The sequence below is a fragment of the Dysidea avara genome, chromosome 14 (genome assembly GCF_963678975.1).
Source record: "Dysidea avara chromosome 14, odDysAvar1.4, whole genome shotgun sequence".
In the NCBI taxonomy this organism is placed as follows: domain Eukaryota; kingdom Metazoa; phylum Porifera; class Demospongiae; order Dictyoceratida; family Dysideidae; genus Dysidea; species Dysidea avara.
In genome coordinates this window covers 14,529,533-14,549,809 of record NC_089285.1, presented here as the reverse complement: position 1 = coordinate 14,549,809, position 20,277 = coordinate 14,529,533, and the positions used below count along the sequence as shown (strand labels likewise).

The 20,277-nt window shown below is 38.6% G+C and overlaps 1 protein-coding gene across 4 annotated transcripts in view; it reads right to left on the bottom strand.

Annotated features, from left to right (window-relative positions):
• Window positions 1-20,277, bottom strand: part of LOC136244218 (DNA repair and recombination protein RAD54B-like) — a 41,230-nt gene that overhangs the window by 13,661 nt on the left and 7,292 nt on the right. The window contains exons 13-27 of one of the 4 annotated variants that reach the window (XM_066035770.1): window positions 18,359-18,508; window positions 17,644-17,700; window positions 17,540-17,594; window positions 16,949-17,055; window positions 14,421-14,493; window positions 12,293-12,366; window positions 4,250-4,384; window positions 3,761-3,913; window positions 3,357-3,483; window positions 3,197-3,303; window positions 3,086-3,151; window positions 2,104-2,220; window positions 1,991-2,059; window positions 1,526-1,573; window positions 1,342-1,471 (exon numbers count right to left, since the gene is read on the bottom strand). In XM_066035770.1, coding sequence (XP_065891842.1) covers window positions 1,342-1,471; window positions 1,526-1,573; window positions 1,991-2,059; window positions 2,104-2,220; window positions 3,086-3,151; window positions 3,197-3,303; window positions 3,357-3,483; window positions 3,761-3,913; window positions 4,250-4,384; window positions 12,293-12,366; window positions 14,421-14,493; window positions 16,949-17,055; window positions 17,540-17,594; window positions 17,644-17,700; window positions 18,359-18,508 — 1,468 coding nt within the window. The remainder of the gene's footprint in view (window positions 1-1,341; window positions 1,472-1,525; window positions 1,574-1,990; window positions 2,060-2,103; window positions 2,221-3,085; window positions 3,152-3,196; window positions 3,304-3,356; window positions 3,484-3,760; window positions 3,914-4,249; window positions 4,385-12,292; window positions 12,367-14,420; window positions 14,494-16,948; window positions 17,056-17,539; window positions 17,595-17,643; window positions 17,701-18,358; window positions 18,509-20,277) is intronic. The other 3 variants (XM_066035772.1, XM_066035771.1, XM_066035773.1) reach the window with 3 other exon arrangements.

Genomic DNA, 20,277 nt, shown 5'->3' with positions numbered 1-20,277 from the left:
TCGGCTTCTGATAAGTCTGGAAGCTGGGGGTTATCAAAACAGACAGCTGATTTGGTTTGGGTTTTGCTGTCTGACACTAAGAGGACGGTGTCCTCTGATACTGCTTTGCCCAGGGTCATCCCTTGATAGATTGTGATAGGTGATGGGCTGATGTTCATAACCTGCATTATGATGTGCCAAGCTTAGAGAACGTGCAACACACAAGTTATCAGGAAGAGAAGCCAACAGTCCAATCAAAATTGCAGAACAGGTTACATCAGAAATGTCCAACATCCCCATTACAAGCTTTAACAATCTAGGTGGAATTTCCTAGTCACATTTAGCATGTACCACAATGTTAGCTGTTTGCAATACATTCGAAAGTGCAGGTTGATGTTTGAGAGTAAGTGGAATGACTATTTGGGTTTCCCTACCAACCATTAAAGTGTTACGCCCACAATCCAATATGGCAGCATGACGCTCCAAGAAATCAGCACCCAGTAAACAGTCCACTGTAAGATTGTTGACAACTGTGAAGTTGTGGTTAACAGTAAAATTGTCTAGAGTTACAGTAACAACTGTTTGCCCAACAATGTCTAGTGGGCTACCATTAGCACTCACTGCAAAACCATCTTGCTGGTGATTAGATTACCCTGTACAATGTTATAGTGAACCACAGACATGGCAGCGCCGAAATCAACCAGAAGTCTGGTTGGCACATTGTTAAATGCTATTTATAGATAGTGGTGTATTGCTAACCTCTGTTTGTCAGTGGGGGTTATCTATGGTCTCGGCCAGCCGCCCACCTGGCCTGTTATCATTTAAAGGACATTGTCGGCACAGGTATCCAACTTCTCCACATAACCAGCATGTCCTGACGTCACTGGTGGAAGGTGACTGGTGCCTTGCAGACTGGGATTGGTAGTTCCTTGAGGTTTTAGTAGCGTACTCCAGCTTTATAGGTACCGTTCTAATGTTCGCCACAGCTTGATTGCTAGTCTTCAGATCGTCTAAAATATCCTACTCCTGTCACCACTGTAACGATGGGTTCACGTACTGGCAACAAGAACAACACCAAAACACAATAGCCAATCCAATAATAGTAACGTGTCCAACGAGCATGCATACAACATCCATAATACATATTAATTACTTATTGTAGTACAAATACAGTTATAATAAGTTTGTCACATTGTTACAAGTACATATGAAAAAGATGTGATATCAAAGGTGGCAGCCAAGAAATGGCTGCAAGATATTATACTGTCACTTAATTTGTAACATTACAAATTAATGACATAATACTATCGCAGCCATTTCTTGGCCACCACCTATGATATCACATCTTTTTTTCATACTAGCCTATTTTTGGAAGGTCGCACCCTTTTTCACAGCTTGGCTGTTTTGGATCAGATTGTTTACTTACATCTCCAATAGGAGTAACTGTAGAATGATGTGTCCACTGTAACAGATGATCCATACTTAGTGAGGACTGTAATATAGTAAAATGTGATGATGGATGAAAATTATACCACCATCACTTTACCTGTGTACAATTGTTGATCATTGAACAGCTTGTGTCTGCTTGTTGATCCTTCAGAAACATATATCACATGTTAGTGTGTGTGTGTGTGTGTGTGTGTGTGTGTGTGTGTGTGTGTGTGTGTGTGTGTGTGTGTGTGTGTGTGTGTGTGTGTGTGTGTGTGTGTGTGTGTGTGTGTGTGTGTGTGTAGAAGAGGCCAGAGGATGAACAGAAGTCAAAATATAATTGGAAATAAGTTTAATATTCAGATTCAAATCTGTGGTTCAAAATTCTCCTATTCATTATGCTGTCTGACCACTTAAGATGGCAGTGTAAAATGGACCCCCCCCCTCATTCTAGACATCTTGGGACCAAGCTAAGTGTATCCAATAGTGAGCTGTCCTGATTTCAAGAGCCTTAAGGAATCCATATATTTATTCACATAAAATTATTAATTTCAGGGTGTCCTTATTAAGGGGTTCCACTCACCTGTAAACAAGTACAATTCAACAAGTCATGAGTGTTACACATTGTTGACTCATCCAGACTGAACAAGTCCTGTAAGAGACCATATCACATACATACACACAAGACAGAAATACTTTGAGCTCCTCCTTAGAGAATGAGGTAGTGTGAAGTGACTGGTCGGTATCTACCACTGCTTCACTTAAGCCCAACTTGCTCACTTGTCGCTGGTAGATCTTCTCCTCCACTGTACCCTACATAGGAAGGTGATAATTAATGAATACATGAAAAATCAACATAGGAAATGCTTAGTTTAAAAATCAGTTTACTTTTTTGTAACATATGTAATTACAACCGGAGAACTCATACATACCATCTCAAAAGAAAGAATGGCACTAGAAATATTTTTGCATCTTAATGCATGTCCCAACCATAAAGTGAAGTGGCTATCATGTTTCATTTTCAGCTATGTTCAGCCCATTACACAGTGTTGCAAATGACAAACAGTACAAGAAGCACCTCTGCAATCAATCCAGTCACAACAAAAACAAGGGACAATTCCCATTATAAACATGATAGCCAGCAGAGGTAAGCCCTAACATGCTACCATGAATCAACACCTTGGTGCTGTCAGTGAAAAGAAATGAACACAGAGGAGGACAAAAGTAAGCTCATAATGCATGCATTATATGTACTGTGGTATGCCAAAAGGTACCTGTTTAGCTGAAACAACGTCTAACTGTTAAAAAACCAAGCCTGTACCCTCGGCTGTTATTGTTGTCTGAAGGTATCAGGAAGGCAGGCAGTTAGTCAGTCACTCAGTAGAAATTCAGTTAGATAATTTAAAAAAAAAAAATTCCATAGCAACTTATCAGAAGCAATTTTGGCTGCTCTGACAAGTTTGATTCTACCTAACCACTTCCAAGGTACCATGAAAGTATTGTGAGGCCAGTTTCTGGTCAAACAAAGTACAAACCTCCATGATCCCTCATATACAGTACAGTATGTCCTGCCTAATGCAGGCACATCAATAGGGTCAGAAAATTTTGACCCAGACCCCTAAGAGGCAGGAATATAACAAATAAATAATACAACATACACATGATAGGCACTACTCACAGTGGTAAGAAGCCTGTAGATGAACACCTTTTTCTTCTGACCATCCCTCCACACTCTGGCCATGGCCTGAGGGGATATTGTTAGTGGGTGTGGCTATTGCACCACAAATACCTGAATGTCATTGGCTGGATTCCACTCAATGTCGTAAAGGATAAGTTGACTGGCCCCAACTAAATTGAGCCCCACTCCACCAGCTTTTGAACTGAGCAAGAATACAGCTAAAGGGTTGAATTAATCAGGTAGTGTAATATACAATCAGTTAACCACTTACTCTCATTACAGTATCCATTGTTAAACCTATCCACCAGTTCTAGTCTCCTATCAACTGCAGTACTGCCATCAAGCCTGAGGAACTTGTAATGTCTCAGCTCACACAATCGTTGTAGTAGGTCCAACGTCTGTATCAGAATAAAATGGGTCACATTGCAGCAACACAAAACATTGAAAGCAACCATCTCAGAATTGAGGTTTAAAGTGAAGCCAGCCATGTCTGCATTAATAACAGTCAACCAATAGCTAAAGGTGTATATGGGATATATTCAGCTACATTTACAGCAACGCACATGCATGCAATGTTAAATACAAAGAATATTGTGTCTTGTTTAGAGTATGATAGTATGGTAGAAGGGAGATAGATAAAGACGAAGGAGGAATGGTACACATACGGGCACACACCTTAGTGAAATTTGAGACAAGCACTATCTTATCTTTAGATGGTAGCAGAGAGTGTAACTTGTACAACATCTTGTCCACCACTTGCAGTTTACCACAATCAACAAAATTATCATCGTTCCAGTCAGGAGGAAACAGGTTACCAAGTGATAAATCCTACATCAGTAACAAAACACAGTACGCATGTTAGTACTACAAGCAACATTAAGTAATTATTAATCTAAAAACCCTTCGAGGAACAAGGTGTTTTTCAAGTATGGAGAAATGTGTAACTTTGTATTTAGCACTACATCATGCATGCTCAAATAGCTCTCTCACTGGACTCTTCTCTCTCTCTCAAAGCACAGCAGTTTCATTTTTGAAGAGAAGAGGTCCTTTAACACACACACACACACACACACACACACACACACACACACACACACACACACACACACACACACACACACACACACACACACACACACACACACACACACACACACACACAACCTTGATATCAGCAGGCTCATCTTCTTTAGGGTAGACAAGACTGGGACTATTGCAGAGCTTCTTCAGTAGAGTGAGGCACTGAAGGTGAGGACATGTGCGTCCACCATAACCACCTCCCAGCAGGCAGGATTGGACCTACAAGTATGTAATGGTATCACTAGCGATGAAACAATAATGGATTTTTTAATAATTGAGTGGTCACAAATACCAGCTACTTGTAGCCATATAACATGTAACATGGTTAAATCTTTTAATCCGAGTGCTTGTTGTGTTATGTTAAATGGATGCCAATACATAGCTGAGCAAATAAACTAAATTTTAGTTTCTCATTCATCCACCTATACTCAACAGCTACAAAAATTTATTGATGCGGTAAGGAATATGGTAATGCAGGGTGATGATGAGAAACTAAAAGTTAAAGGTCCACTGAAATGGAAAATTCAATATGCTGTTTGTATCATGCAATGCACAAAAACACCTTATTAATAATAATTCAATTATGCTGTTCTACTGAAATATTAAGCCACAAAGTCTAGTTACGTCACAGTGTGACGTCAGATCCAGAACTGGTGTGACAGTAATTTGTTTCCCTGAGAATTGTGTTTCACCCCACACAAATCACTAGGGATCAGTGTTTCCCACTGGTATGCCTAGCCCATGATTAGTTCATGAAAGTCATCGATAAATACATGCGTTAAAGCTTGCTATTAGTTTAGTTAGTGTGCAATGCAACAACTACTGGCCTGGAATTATTACATTTTGCTAACAAGAGCAGCAAGCGCCTTCTGAAGTGTTGAGAGATTTTCAGTGCTGTGGGAAGGGCTTTCAATAATTCTAAAAGATCTTATGGAAATTTTATAGTTAGCTGGTCAGTGCACTGCCCTCAGTTGCTGTAGTGTAGACGCTGATTCAGTTTTGAGCTTGGTTTTGAGTATAGCTATATAGTTAGCCACTAGTCATCTAGCAAGTACATATGTGTACTAGTGATGGGTGATATTAATATTTTGCTATACAATTATTGTCACAAACAAATATCACAATTATTCTCCACTCAACTCTTGTAATGAAAAATACTAAACACATTTTGAATTGTCAATTAATGGTACATTGAAATTTACAAATATTTCTCTATCACGATTATTGCATGACAATAAAATAATCACAATTATCACGATAATTGAATAATTGCCCATCTCTAATCAGAGTCTAATGCGTACTAGTTATAGCTATGTAGCTAGCTACTTCTAGTCATTGAATGCAGGATGAACAGTACGATGCCATTTTTGGCTATGGAATAGCACACCTCCCTGGCTAAGTAAACGAAGTCCGTTTTAAGGAGTTGTAAAAGCTAAGGAATAGTCAAGGAAAAACTGTATTATCAAGAAATAGCCACAGATGGAACAAAATTTGATTGATTAGTGTAGAGAACAAAATGAGACAGATTGAGTTTTTCTTGACTGCTGGTGGACACAAAAGCAGAGATGCTACCATAGAAAAATCAAAGAGTGATACTACTGGCCTGATTATTACAAAGAAATTGAAATAAGCATAAGCTTAATATTCATAAAACATAGCAAAATGATAGCATATATAGAATATATATATACTGTTATAGCTGCTATTATATTATAATAGCTATAACAGTACTATACTAGCTGTGATATCATACATCTTTGCTTAGCTATTATCACCATAGTCTATCATTTTGCTATGTTTTACATGTAGCTATTAAGCATGTCCTACTGTACCATTACTTTATGTATGTCCAACTTATAATTTTGGACAGATTAAATTTTCTGGCCATTGCCAGTGGAAAGCCCCCCATTGACTGAGTTGCAGCCAATCATCGTAAAACCTCAATTATGATACTTGGTTAATTGGGATGGATTTAATTGGACCATTCAGATCAACTTCCTCCGAGGGTCACCAATGTTTTAACCATGACAGATTACTTCAGTAAGTATGTTGAAGCAGCTCCAATTGAAGACAGGTCAGCTAATTCAGTTGCTAAAGGGATAAGATTTATTGTAGACAAGGAGCCCCAGTACACATTATATCTGACCAAGAAAAAGAGTTTGTTAACCAGATAATTGAAATATGTAGGTATGTGCATAAACCTGGTTCCACAATTTTATTGTGTAGACAAATGGAGCACTGCAAGATCATTTGATGTGAAGATGAGAGAGTTACTGCAGCATACCATCCACAATCCAGCAGACTTGATGAAAAAACAAACCAACAATGAAGAGGTATGTCTTATCTGTCTACACACAAAATTCACTTAAGCACACAGTTTTGGTAGTCTCATCAATTATTGTCAAATTTTGTGGCCATTATAAATGATCTATTCCAAACTAATTGAGATGACAGGGACAAATATCTGGATTCTGTTACCTATATGCAGTGTGCAAGCATCTACTAAATACACACCTTCAATTTACTGTATGGGAGAAATGCATGCTTTCCTTTTGAAGCAGAAAAAGCTAATTGTAATCACCTAGATGATATTTTGAATGATTTTCGTGTGTATAATTGACCAGTTTGTCAAGAAACTGTTTGAAAAAACAGAAGCCCATTTTTTTCAAAGACACAGAGGAACAGCAAGGTTGCACAATATGCCCAAAATAAAGAAATCATGGAATATGGATTAAGATTGGAGACAAGGTTCTTAGACAGATTATGCAACAAAAAACCAGGAAGAGAAAGAAAATGGAAGACAAGTGGCTTGGCCCTTATATCATAGTGGAAATTTCAAAAATAACATACCTTCTGAAGAACAATTCTAGGAAGTAAAGAGTCAATCTTTTTCAAAGTCACATTTGGAAGGCTATAATCCAAACCGTGCAAGCAATACCTATCCTGCTGCTGAATCTATTCAAAATATCCACCATTATGATAACAACCATAGTGTGTGTAGTCAAGAAAACGTTGATTCACCAGGAGGCATTGTAAGTGACCCATCGATCAGAATTGCTGGAGACCCATCCTCTGAAATGTCTCAGTAAGAATTGACTATGCCTAGGTGAAAAGTACAGTAGAGATTCCTTATGCACAAGTGATCAGATAATAACAGATGGTGGGCTTAACAAAACTAGAGATGCATCCATGATGAAAGTGTCTGGATATTCATCTTCTATAGCTATCAGGTTAATGACAAGCTGTGTTTATTAGGTGCCCATACATTTGCAAGGCCAGAGGAGACGGTCCGGTTGGTCAGGCCTGAGCCGGACCAATAATCTGGAGTTGAACCAACTAGCTGATCAGCTCGAACTACATTTATACTCTCATGCAATCTTTGGACGATCACATCTACATGTAGCTACGTACCATTTTACAGATGTTATTGAAAATGCATGACACGAGTAGTTACCTAGTTTCTCAGCCTAACTAAAGCACAGAACTACACGTATAGTACCTCCAATTACCTTACAGTACAGCATAGCATTCGTATCGTTTTGTACAGAAATGACTGGGTTCTACGTACAGTATCACGTGTGCTGACAGTTGGCATTTATCACGTGTAAGACAGGTGCTTTTTTTGATTCTAAACCAGCACACTTATATCACAATTCAATCTTCATGAAATAATCATTAGCATTCCTTGGCTTGTCTCTGTTGGCTTCTTTTACTGGGAGAAGGGCTGGCAGTGACAAACCAGATGATTCATTCGCAGCAAGAAGCTGTACACCCATATATTTACATGGTGGCCATCTGGATGAGATGTTGAGTAGAAATCACTCCTCTTCAACTACCCACTCGTCCTGTCGAGATATCAAGCAAACTCTCAGTCTCACCCACGTCGCACCATTTTCGAATACTGATTGGTCTCGTGACTGTCCACCAGTGTATTTACGTGATGATCCGTTCACTTCATACAAACCAGTATAGTAGTATACTGTACTTTTGTAGCTGTGTAGCTTTTTATTATAGCTGTGTGACTGTATAGTAATTATATCCTAGCTAAAGGGGGGCCATGCTGCATGGGTTCCCTGTGAAATTCGGAGGGAAATTTGCAAGTTGCTAGCTAGTTTTACTTTAAAATTTAGCATCAATTTTAAGGCATTTTCAAACCTTTAAATTGCAAAATTCTGCAGCTCCTGGGGGTTGCACCCCCAGACCCCCCTTGAACTTCTAATTGCTAGCTATAGCTAAATGAACCATACAGCAAGTTTCATGCTGTGTCCCCTGTATGTCAGGTCTACAATTATACATAGTATAGAAAGTCTGAAGAACAACAGATAGGCTTGAGCATATTTATATAGCTAGCTAGCAGTGAAATATCACTAAAATTGCATATCTGAGTGTCTAATTTTCAAAAATTTCCTGTGGGGGCATGCCCCCAGACCCCCCTAGAATGCTTGTGCTTCGTACTTCGCAGAGTGTGCTTCGCACACTGTGCAACAGCTCCTTTCTCATTAGTATGTATATAGTAGCAATTTCAACGTTATAGTTAATGGCCTGACCAACTCAATTTTCCCTCCTCCGGCCCTGATTTGTGTGCTGCAGATACCATATTTGACTGGTTAATAGCTGTGGCTTGTATAATACCTCCCCTCGGATAGTAGCCGCTTCACAGCCTAGAATTATTGTCATAAGAGCCACCCTCAGATAAGAGCCGCGGCTTGTATCTGAATATAATGATGCAAGTGTTGATAAGACACGTTTGAAGCAGAAACCGGGCAAAGGAGTTGCTTTAAGCCAAGAAATAGCATTTCTGAGAGAAGTTAAAGTGAATGATAGTATTAAAGGATGACTAAAAAGGTCAGTCACTCGTAAATCTATCTAAACGCCACAGGCTGCTGCCACCATACTGCCACACAAGTCCATAGTAGCCGCCCTCAGATAGTAGCTGCATGGTTTTCCTTGCCGTTATAGTAGCCGCAGCTACTAACCGGTCAAATATGGTCAGCTTTCAACATTGGTATACTGTGTATAATACACCTATATTGTTTCAAACATTTTGCAACTAGATATGACCAGTAATGGATTTGGAGTTGATGCTACAAGTACTTCCAAGGCCCATGAAGGTTACTGTCCACAGTTTCAGCCACATTGTGGTAATAATATTATACACATCTTGAATCTCAGCAACACTAGTACAACAGTTCATAGCTACAAAGGTACAAAGGTGCAGTAGACTTTAATTATGTATACATGCTGTGTATTATTGTATCAGAAAAAGGGATAGAAAAATGCAAAAGAACAAGGTATTCTTCTCCAACAAATAATGATGTAAAACCAAAAAGCGCAAGTTACTTTAGTAAGAATATCAATAGTTATCTTGTCAATGTACATACCTAATATCCTTAACAATCAGAAAGAAATTAAAGGAGGAACACAACATACATCAATGTTCCAAGGTCTCAATGGATATAGTGGCTACTGGCTCTTTTATAAATGTAAATCCATGAAGTAGGATAATTGGGGTGAGCCCCACACTGGCAAGAGTCTCGATTTTGGGCACTAACCAGAGTCTCATAAATCATTTCCTTATTTGGTCATATGTATGTTTGACTGTATCACTGATTTGGGATACTAGCCAAACTCTTGTAATTCCTTCCATATTTGTATGTACATTCGAAAGTGTCAAGAAATTTGCTACACTGGCCAGAGTCTCGTAAGTCATTCTATAATTACTCCTTATTTTTCATGCATCGTCCAAATGGCTAACACAGATGATAGAACTGAATCACTCAGTAGGTATTGCAGAGAACTTTATAGATTGCAGATGGATAGAGAATCACCAGAAGCGGAATTGAGAAGAGCAAGAAGAAAAGAACGCGATAAACCTATAAATGAACAGAAATTCCAGAGCAAGAAGAGCTACTAGTGACGAGACAACAGCATGACAGGCACAGGAGAGATCACTTATCTATAGAACAACATCAATTCATCTTACAACAGCAGAGCCAACTAGACGTTTAAGGCAGTAGTGACACTCAAAGTCAACGAATACTGAGCAGTGGTACTCAAATAGATCATGACACCAGTGCCACCAGCACTGCAGTTTCCACGGGTTTAATCATACAGTACGATAGTACTGTCATAGTAGGGACCACAAAGGTTTGGGCGTGGCCCACGAAAAAACATCACCCAAAAACCAGCCTCAATTTTCCCTGACGACGATGAGGCAGTATTGATTAGGTAAAACCAAGCCCAAACAACCAACCTGAAACACTTTCAACAAGTTGCCACAGAATTAAAAAAAAAATTGAATGGAAATTTCTACTGACTGACTTGACTGATGCCTTCAGACAAGCGTAACTCGATAACGGCTAAGGCTACGGGCTTGATTTTTTCACTCTTTCACGTCGCTTCAGCCTGAGAGGTGCCTTTTGGCATACCGCAGTACGTACAATGCATTCTTCATGGACTTACCAGTGTCCTCCTTTGTGTTCCATTCATCTTGGCTGATAGTGAAGGTGTCGATTTGGCAGTAGCATGTGATGGCTTCCCTTCATAATGGAAATCGTCCGCATTTTTCGTAGTGGCTACTTTGATTGCAGAGGTGCTTTTCGAACAGTTCTTGATTCGCAATGCTGTGTATAATGGGTTGAGCATAGCTGACAACGAAGTGTAATAGATACTTCACTTTTCAGACAATAATTGGTAGCTGGGAAGCGCAGCACCATTCCTCCTTTGATGCGGTATGCGTGGGTTCACCAGACATAATAATTTTATTTTACAAAAAAAAGTTAACAAACAAGTACACAATTTTTTTTGAATTTTCAACTAGAGTAGGGACCATGGCACATCGATAAAAAAGTACTGAAACAAGCTGGAGTAGTGCACGATATTAAATCATAGTAAAACAATAAGAAGTGTTATATCCCTACTGTGCTCAAGACACCATAAGAAGAGCACAGTAGGGATATAACACTTCTTATTGTTTTACTGTGATTTAATATCATGCACTACTCCAGCTTGTTTCAGTACTTTTTATCGATGTGCTATAGTCTCTACTCTAGTTGAAAATTCCAATTTTTTTTTGTGTACTTGTCATATCATAGCTAAAATGACAGAATTTCATGTACATATGGATTCGTTATAATTAATTAAATGTGAAGTGTGTCAGAAATAACTAGCTACATATTTTGCTCTTTAGCCACTAGCAAACATAATTATTAAATAATATTAATTCACACAATCTTGCTCAAATCTACTCATTCTTCTCCACCTACAAAATACCAAAACACAAAATAGTCTATGCAACTCAACTCACTCAGGCTAACATCTGTCTAGTATTAATTCTATTTGTGCATAGGAAAAACCACGAGAAGCCAAAAACAGTCAAAAGCAGATGCCATTGGGATTGAACAGTTGGTATGAAACATGTCAGACTTGCTCATCATGTTCAATATCTTCATCTATAGAGTCTACGGCCTATATATATAATCCTGGGAGAGTGGTACCATCAGAATCACTTCTCTACATCTACTCACTGTATTGGGAAGGATACGCTTTTAAACACATTCAAAACAGCCAAAAAACAAACTGTGGCTTGCTACCACCACTGTACTGTTGATTTACAGCCACTTTCTTCACCATTACACCAGCGTACATTCACTAACCCACCCCCGTAGGCTTGTAGCTGGTTGCAGTACAGGTTCTTACTGTATTTCTAGTGTTTATGGCTGGTATGAATTGAAACTACATGTAAATCAAAACTGGCTGTATATGGATCAATATGGACACTTCTGTACATTGTATGCGTACTAAAGTTTCTCAATATGATGCGTTATGATGCAAGTTAATTGACAAACCACAACATACTAAAATGTATTATTTCTACCAAACAAAGCAAAATCTGGCTATACCACATGCACCAACCTATCCCACTGGTAAATTGATAATAGCTAAAGTGTATTGTACCATTTTAGAGAACCTTCAAGATTATGTGGCCTCAATACTGAGGTTACACTTTTGGTCTCATGAATGACCTTGTTAATGCTAAGACCAACTCAATAATAATAACAGATTTGGTTCATACAGTGGCCCCATCATCATGTACAACACTAGCCTATAATAGCATATCGTACATACCATTCTTGAGCTAAGGATGTGTCTATACAAGATGAGTTGTAATGGAGTAGGCTTGCAGAACACCACTCTCTCAACTACAAAGAAAAACAGAACACCAATTACAACAATGTTTATTCATACTTTATGAGTCCTCTGAATAGAGTTTGCATTAAACTTACACACATTAGTATTTGTGCTTTGTGCTAGTTCATAGTACAAGTGAAATTGGTATACATCTCTCCTAATAGGCTTTACGGGTACAGTAATGACCGAAAAATCACAGTGCGGGCCTTGTTAGGTACCATAAAATTTGTAGAAAACACCATAGACAAACTACAAAACAGTTAAGATGATTCTGAGATGTTGTTTGTGAGTTTAAAGTGGTTTGCTTGAGTTATGCTTCCTTAGCAACAAAGTAGTGGTAACTAATGAATTACAAAATACATGGAATTACATTGAAGTGCAGTATGCATTTTATTACACAAAAAACTAACACCATGTTTTTATATCTCTATTAGTTTTACCTAACCAATATTGCCTCATCGTCGTCAGAGAATATTGAGGGTTGTTTTTGAGTGATTTTTTTTCATAGGCCATGCCTGCTCCTTTGTGGTCCCTACTATATAGTACTATCGTACTGTATGATCGTTTCAATCCTTTCTAACCCTGTTAACTGCTGTATGTGTTTTACAGAACTACAGTATACACCGAGAATATGTGACCAGATCTACGAAAACCTGACACAATTGCACATTTTTCGAATTCCTGTTTATCATACAGTACGATAGTACTGTATAGTAGGGACCACAAAGGAGTAGGCATGGCCCACGAAATAACATCATCCAAAAACCAACCTCAATTTCCCTGACGATGATGAGGCAGGTAAAACTAAGCCTAAACAAGCTTTCAGATCAACCCGAAACATTTTCAACAAGTTACTACAGAATTAAAAAAAATTATTTAACGGAATTCTCTACTGACTGACTAAGTAAGTAAGTAACTGACTGACTGATGCCTTCAGTCAAGCATAACTCGATAACAGTTAAGGCTACGGGCTTGATTTTTTCACTGTTCGACATCGCTTCGGCCCAAGAGGTACCTTTTGGCATACCGCAGTACGTACTTACCAGTGTCCTCCTTTGTGTCCCATTCATCTTTGCTGACAGCGAAAAGTGTCGACTTGGCGGTAGCACGTGATGGCTTCCCTTCGTAATGGGAATTGTCCGTATTTTGACAATGAAGTGTAATGGATACTTCACTTTTCAGACGATAATTGATATCATTGGGGCGTGCGGCACCATTTCTTTCGGTATGCGTGGATTGCAGAGGTGCTTTCGACAGTTCTTGATTCAAAATGCTGTTCCAATTTTTTTTGTGCACTTGTTAAATATTTATCATCTACTTAGCCAAGTGTACCCTCTAGCAAAGTTTCAGCCTCATATGCCAATAACTTTCATAGTTACAGCCCCACAAAGTAGCAACAACAGAAAAAACAATTTGTACAGCAAGTATAGGGAAAATAAATTACAGGCGTTTACTAAAACGGTTGTAACTTACAAACGGATTGACATATGGAGCTGACATTTTCACCATCGTGTTCGCCATGAATAGGGGAATCAAGTACTGGGTAAGTTTGTCCTTTTATCACCTTTCTTTACTGCATACAAAGGCAAATTTGTGAAGTAAAATCGATTGTATACGATCGCTGCGACTTGATGTAAACAAATGCTCATAACTTGCGTATCCTTGAGTATACTGCAACGACACAAAGATTTTCCAACTCCACTTGAGTAGGCGAATAAGATGGAATCCAGGTTTTTATTGTTAGTCCCTTCCTTCACTAAGAAAGAGGCATTCAAAAAATTTACAGACTTTTTTCAATAATATGCAAATACTGTATTTCACCCATTGTATTCAATGCTTTATACCGTAAATTTAGGCTTGCGGGATTGTGTTGAGTTTTCGCAGATCCAGTCACATATGTATGCCTGTAGTTGATCAGGGACAAAAATAGTGAGACATGAAACTAGCACATAAGCTGTAGCTAACTATCAGTACAGGAAAAAAGGAAGTGCATGTACCTTTGACACATGACAACAACACAATTATATTATAGCAGCACACTAGACTACTGAAACACTGAGTATACTTTTATCTGGTAGATATTTAGTATTCACGTCTTGTGTCCGTCTCAAGAAGAACAGTGATATCAGATCATTCAACTGAAGTAACAACATAATTTAGCAAATTCAATGACAAACTTGCATGTTGCATGTGCATAAGACACATTAGACATAGTTGTAAAATCAGGGTAATGATGTATGTTAAAGTGTGTAGATCTCTCCTTGTCTACAAGCATATCATTGTTCAAGTCATTGTGTAGTACAACACATTCTAATTAGCACAGTGATGTGAACATCATTACACAAGTATAAGGAAAAATTAGGAATTTTAAGTTCAATTAGGGATCATGGAGAAAAAAAAGTAGGGAAACAAGGGAGGTTGTCTACATCTGCATATATACTAGTGAACATTTAATCTCTACTTCAGTCTTCCTTATACTTGTTTGTTTACTTTTTTTCTTGTAACATTATTATGACTGGTTACCTCATCAAAGAAAAGGATGGCATCAGAGTTAATGTTTTCATCTGAACGTGCATCCCAGTTATGACTCGAAGTGAAGTGGTCATTGCGCTTCGCTTTTAGCTATGTGCAGCCCATTACTCAGTGCTACAAATGAAGAGCAGTATCAGAATTCTGAAATGCCTCTGCAATCAATCCAGCCACCACAGAAAATACGGATGATTTCCGTGTACAAATAGGAAGCCATGCATCACGCTACCGTGAATCGACACCTTGGGCAGTCAGCAGAAGAAATGGGACAAAGGTAAGTCCATGATGTGTGCATTGTACATACTGCAGTATACCAAAAGGCATATTTCAGGACAAAGCGACGTTGAACAGTGAAAAAACAAGCCCACAGCCTTAGCCGTTATCGAGTTACGCTTGCCTAAAGGCATCAGGCAGGCAGGCAGGCAGGCAGGCAGGCAGGCAGGCAGGCAGGCAGGCAGGCAGGCAGGCAGGCAGGCAGGCAGGCAGGCAGGCAGGCAGGCAGGCAGGCAGGCAGGCAGGCAGGCAGGCAGGCAGGCAGGCAGGCAGGCAGGCAGGCAGGCAGGCAGGCAGGCAGGCAGGCAGGCAGGCAGGCAGGCAGGCAGGCAGGCAGGCAGGCAGGCAGGCAGTAGAAAATTCCATTGAATATTTATTGGATGTACTGAAGGTACTTTTTTTGGGCTTGGTTATACCTTCCAAGGCGCCAGGATGGTATTGTGAAGCTGGATTTTTTTTTAGCCAGAAAGACCCAACCTCTGTGATCCCTAATATACAGTACTACCATACTGTATGATTCAAGATTACACTAACTGATATTTAAAAAAAATAAAAATGAAGTAGGGATCTATGCAACAAAAAAAAGTAGTGAAACAAGAGATGAATGATGGTATCACAGCATAGCTCGGCGATAAGTCCCTAGTTTGGCATTGCACAAAATAATTGTTATAGCTAATGTGCCAAAGTAGGGACTATCCCACTGAGCTATGCTGTAATACCATCATTCATCTCTTGTTTCGCTACTTTTTATTGCATAGATCCCTATTTTAAATTGACAATTCTAGTTTTTTTGTTGTAGCACAGCTAGCTACAGTGTAACTTGTGACTTTTCTATTAGAACATCATACATGACTGTTGTATTAGAGTGACTGTTGTATTAGAGTATCTTGAGTCAGCCAAGAGGTGTGCAGCTGGCTAGGCCAATAAGAGGTAATGTCATCTTCAAGTAAATAGCTGGATTGTTAAGAGGTGTGGTCTCCGTACTCTATTGCTATTAGTCAACCTAGATCTTTATTTGATGGGTGTGGTCACAAACCTATTGCAAACGGGAACTCAACCGCGAAGTTGCAGATATCTAGCTAGAATACCTCTTATAGTAGTGCCAGGATTGAAACACTTCTGAAATCCAGCTCTGAAATAATTCTGTGGCATCTGAATATGCTGATGAAAGAAAGTGTTGATACGGAAAATTAACACCTCAATATGGTTTCATTGGATGAAGGCAAGCAGCCAGATTGAAGATAAAAGAAAAGACAAAGTGCAAAGGGCCTATACTCATCCGAACCCCAAAGGGCATGTGAGTTTGTTATTGTAGTGTAAAATGGTAGCAGTGCACTGCTTTGTTTGGCCTCTAGCCTTGCGAGGCTAAAATTCAAGTTTTGGCAATTTGTTAAAATTCTATAACCGGCCACCTGTGTTTAGTTACTATTCTGTAAAGGTGATTTTTGTCATGTAAGATGTCTCTAGGAGAATTTTTTAAAGGTGAAATTTTGGACAGTATGCAAAATTTTTGGGGCGATCCCTACTTAAACAGTACTACCATACCGTTTGATAGAACACACACTACATTATACTGGCACCAATACAGAATTTTGTCAACAAATACGGGTTGATACTGAAAACCAATGCAATGTTTTTAAATAAACAAGACAATGTAAACACAACTCATAAAAATAACCGTCTTTCTGATCAATTTGCCAAATAGTTAATAACAATGTTTCTACATGGTGTAAAAGAAACAAATTTCTGACGTTTTACTGTACAAATGTATGCAGTACTTGAGGTGATTACCTGGTTAGCTCTAGCCTCTCCCATGACTTTCTCTGTAGCAGTAGCCGTAGGTTGTCTTGAAGCAATTATTGGTTCTTCATAGACCTTATGGAATGCACTTGCTGAACCTAAAATTTTCACGGACAATGCATGTAGCACAATTCATCAAACAACAATATCACTGTAAGGGCTATACATACACACATATCTGTAGTTCTCTGAAAACATGGCAGGTTATGTTATTCAAGTCACCACTGCTACATGAACTTGTAGCACCTTAGAAACAACCTTACAGCAATGGTAAGTTACAATACAGACAGGACATTGACAGGCATTTTAGTGATGTAAGACAAGCCTGGCATATACTGTACACAACTATTATTACTGGTTGAACATCATCAGACATATTATTTGTTTACAATCTGTTTGTGATGACAAAAAATTAACTTATCCCAATGCTTGTGGTAACTCCAACACAGTCACAGTAACAGCAGCTAGTTATGTTCAAAAATGCCTCCAGCTTGAAGACGATGACAAGGCATTTGTGGTATGTGTATAATAATAACTTCTACCGTTAATTTCCAATGCCCAAACAATGTCCGATTATCATACCTAAAATTCCTGGATTACAAAACTCCACAATAGAGTAGAATTCTTGTAAGTCATTCTGAAATAACAGCAGCACATGTCACACATACAGGTAAATCATTACCCACTTGGATGGGAGTGCCTGTCAGCACAATTCTTCTTCTTACAGGCAAGCTAGCCAACATCTGTGAGTGAAATGGTAACCCTAACACTGTGCTGTTATAATTTAGCATTATCATAGTATTACACAGGTACATACAGTATATGCTTCAAACAAGACTTCACTACTTGTCAATGCAGAAAGATGATTGTGTATGCATGGGTTTCCAGAAACTAGTCAAGCAAGATTTGAGATACCCTAATAGAGCAGTTAGCATAATACAATAGTCAAACATATACACATATCATAATTGATCATTTAGCTGCAGAAATTGGTCTCAAATTCTACTCCAGAGAGTCTAGTTTGCTGGGGGAATGCCCCCAGAACCCCTGAAGTGGCATGCACCACATGCTAGTTTGCTTGTAACACCACAGTATGCCTTCCTTCTACATAACTTTAGCTGATACCACGTAGCCAGGCTGACATCACAAAATTCTAGATCAGAAACCAGGCATCAAAATTCCTGGAACAGACCATGTATCGCATTGGAAGTTGCATGTCTGCATTAATCCTATTGCTGCTACACAGTAGTTGTTGCTTTAAACCAATGCTCATCAAATGGAATGCTTCTTGATAAGAAACTTTGTATACCGTTTATGTAATAAATAATCTATAAAATTATAATTTTATTGTAATCAAAAAGTACCAGACATTCATCAGCTACAACAAATCTGATAGCTTACAGTAGTGGCCTTAGTTGAGGAATTCTTCAAGCGGTGACCTTCATCACAAATGATAATGTCAAAGTGTATGTCCTTGATGGAATCATAACATCTCATGAACATCTCATAACTAATAATCATCACCGGGTACACTTTAGAGTTGACATACTCCTGTAACAACAGTATGTGTACAGTGTCTAGAACTGGTCATAGTAAAAATCCCCATATGTATCATTTGTGTAGTACAAAGTGACTTGTCTAATGCAGCCACCTGTGAGGTGGACACTTAAAATGAGGATAGATTTAGTGCAGGCCCCAAAAATTACATAGAGTAAATATGGACATCTTGATAATCAGGATATTGTTGGTCCCAAGTTGTCAATACTATACAGGCTGCACTACATAAGCATCAATACTACACTGAGTGCTGTAAAGATCTATACCATACATGTAGGTCAAATATTTGGATTCAATCATGCTCTTTGGTGTGATCCCTTGAGGATCATTCAACATGTTGTCTAGCTATGATGAAATGCTTCATCCACCAAATCCTTAGCTTGTTATCCTTAGCATAGTCAACTGTCAAGATATCACATAAGAGTTTCAAACAAACATCGAAACACTTGATTGCTAAAAACACTCTATTAAACAGTCACTAGCACGTTTCTTCACAAAGAAACTGGTTTTGTGTGAAGAAAATTTGTGAAGAAACCTCCACAATCCCTACTATATAGTACCACTATACAGTATATGCATGGTTGAAGATTGCTATGTAAGCCTATGTTGTGTTTTGGTATTTTGTAGGTGGGAAGAATGAACAAGATTGCAAAAGGACAAAATATGTACTTATGTAGCTATACAGCTATTTCTGACACACCTCACATTTAATTAACCATATGTGCACGGAATAGTCCATTACCACGCAAGCTAAATGGTAATGAATACCAATTTATTATGGGCTGTGCAACATCCAGTGTCTTTTGGGAAGCCTTAAAAATGCATTGAAGCCTATGGGACTAAGATCTTTACACTTCACGGGAGCCCAAACCATACCTTATTATAAGAATGTACTTTTACAGCAGCCACTATGCTGAGGGGTCCTTCACTTCTAGAAATATCATCGATGGTGGCTGGAAATGTAGAAATTTAATCAGAAATTTTGATGGAAATGTAGAAATTCAACTTGAAATTTCCAACTTTTTTTTCAAACAATGGTTCTATCTATGTAGCTAATAGCTGAGCCGTGACTCACTCAAACTAGCTAGGTACATAATTGTACTCTGGTGAATCCTTTCTAAGGTCAATTAGTTCAGTTCGTGCACCAGCAGGCTTGTTACAGCATGACACGGTTCAAAACCACACACCTGTTACGACCTGCCAACCACACTGGGTACTGTTTATGGAGTTATCAAAATTATATAAGGCATTTCTGCTGACAAACCATTCAACCCTAGTTCCCTAACCAACAAAACTACCTTTATTCGCCGCTTTGACAGGAGTCGAAAGGTCAGAAATGCGAGTGGAGATTTATATTCAGAGTTAAAATTTTGAAATTTCGTCGATGAGATTTAGAATGAAGGACCCCTTGCACAATACTACAATGATGATGTGAAAATTGGAAATATATGCTGTGCTGTGATCAAGAAATCAGCAATCTTGTGTCAACTGGTAGTGATACCTAAAATTTCAAAGCCTGCAACTTTCCTAAAGTAAGGTATTTTTACTGCTATAAGTATAGAAGATTGTTAGGCAACAAAACATGGCCACTAAACCTACTGCAACGGGGAAAATAATTGCCTAGCATTGATAGAATCACGGCGTTGAAAGATCGCCTATTTTCATGATGAAATGTTGCATGGCGTTGTTCCTAGCCTTGTAGAAACATAGTAACAATATTTTTCTCACTAAGCAGACTTTCTAAATGCTGAAAACCAAGTCAC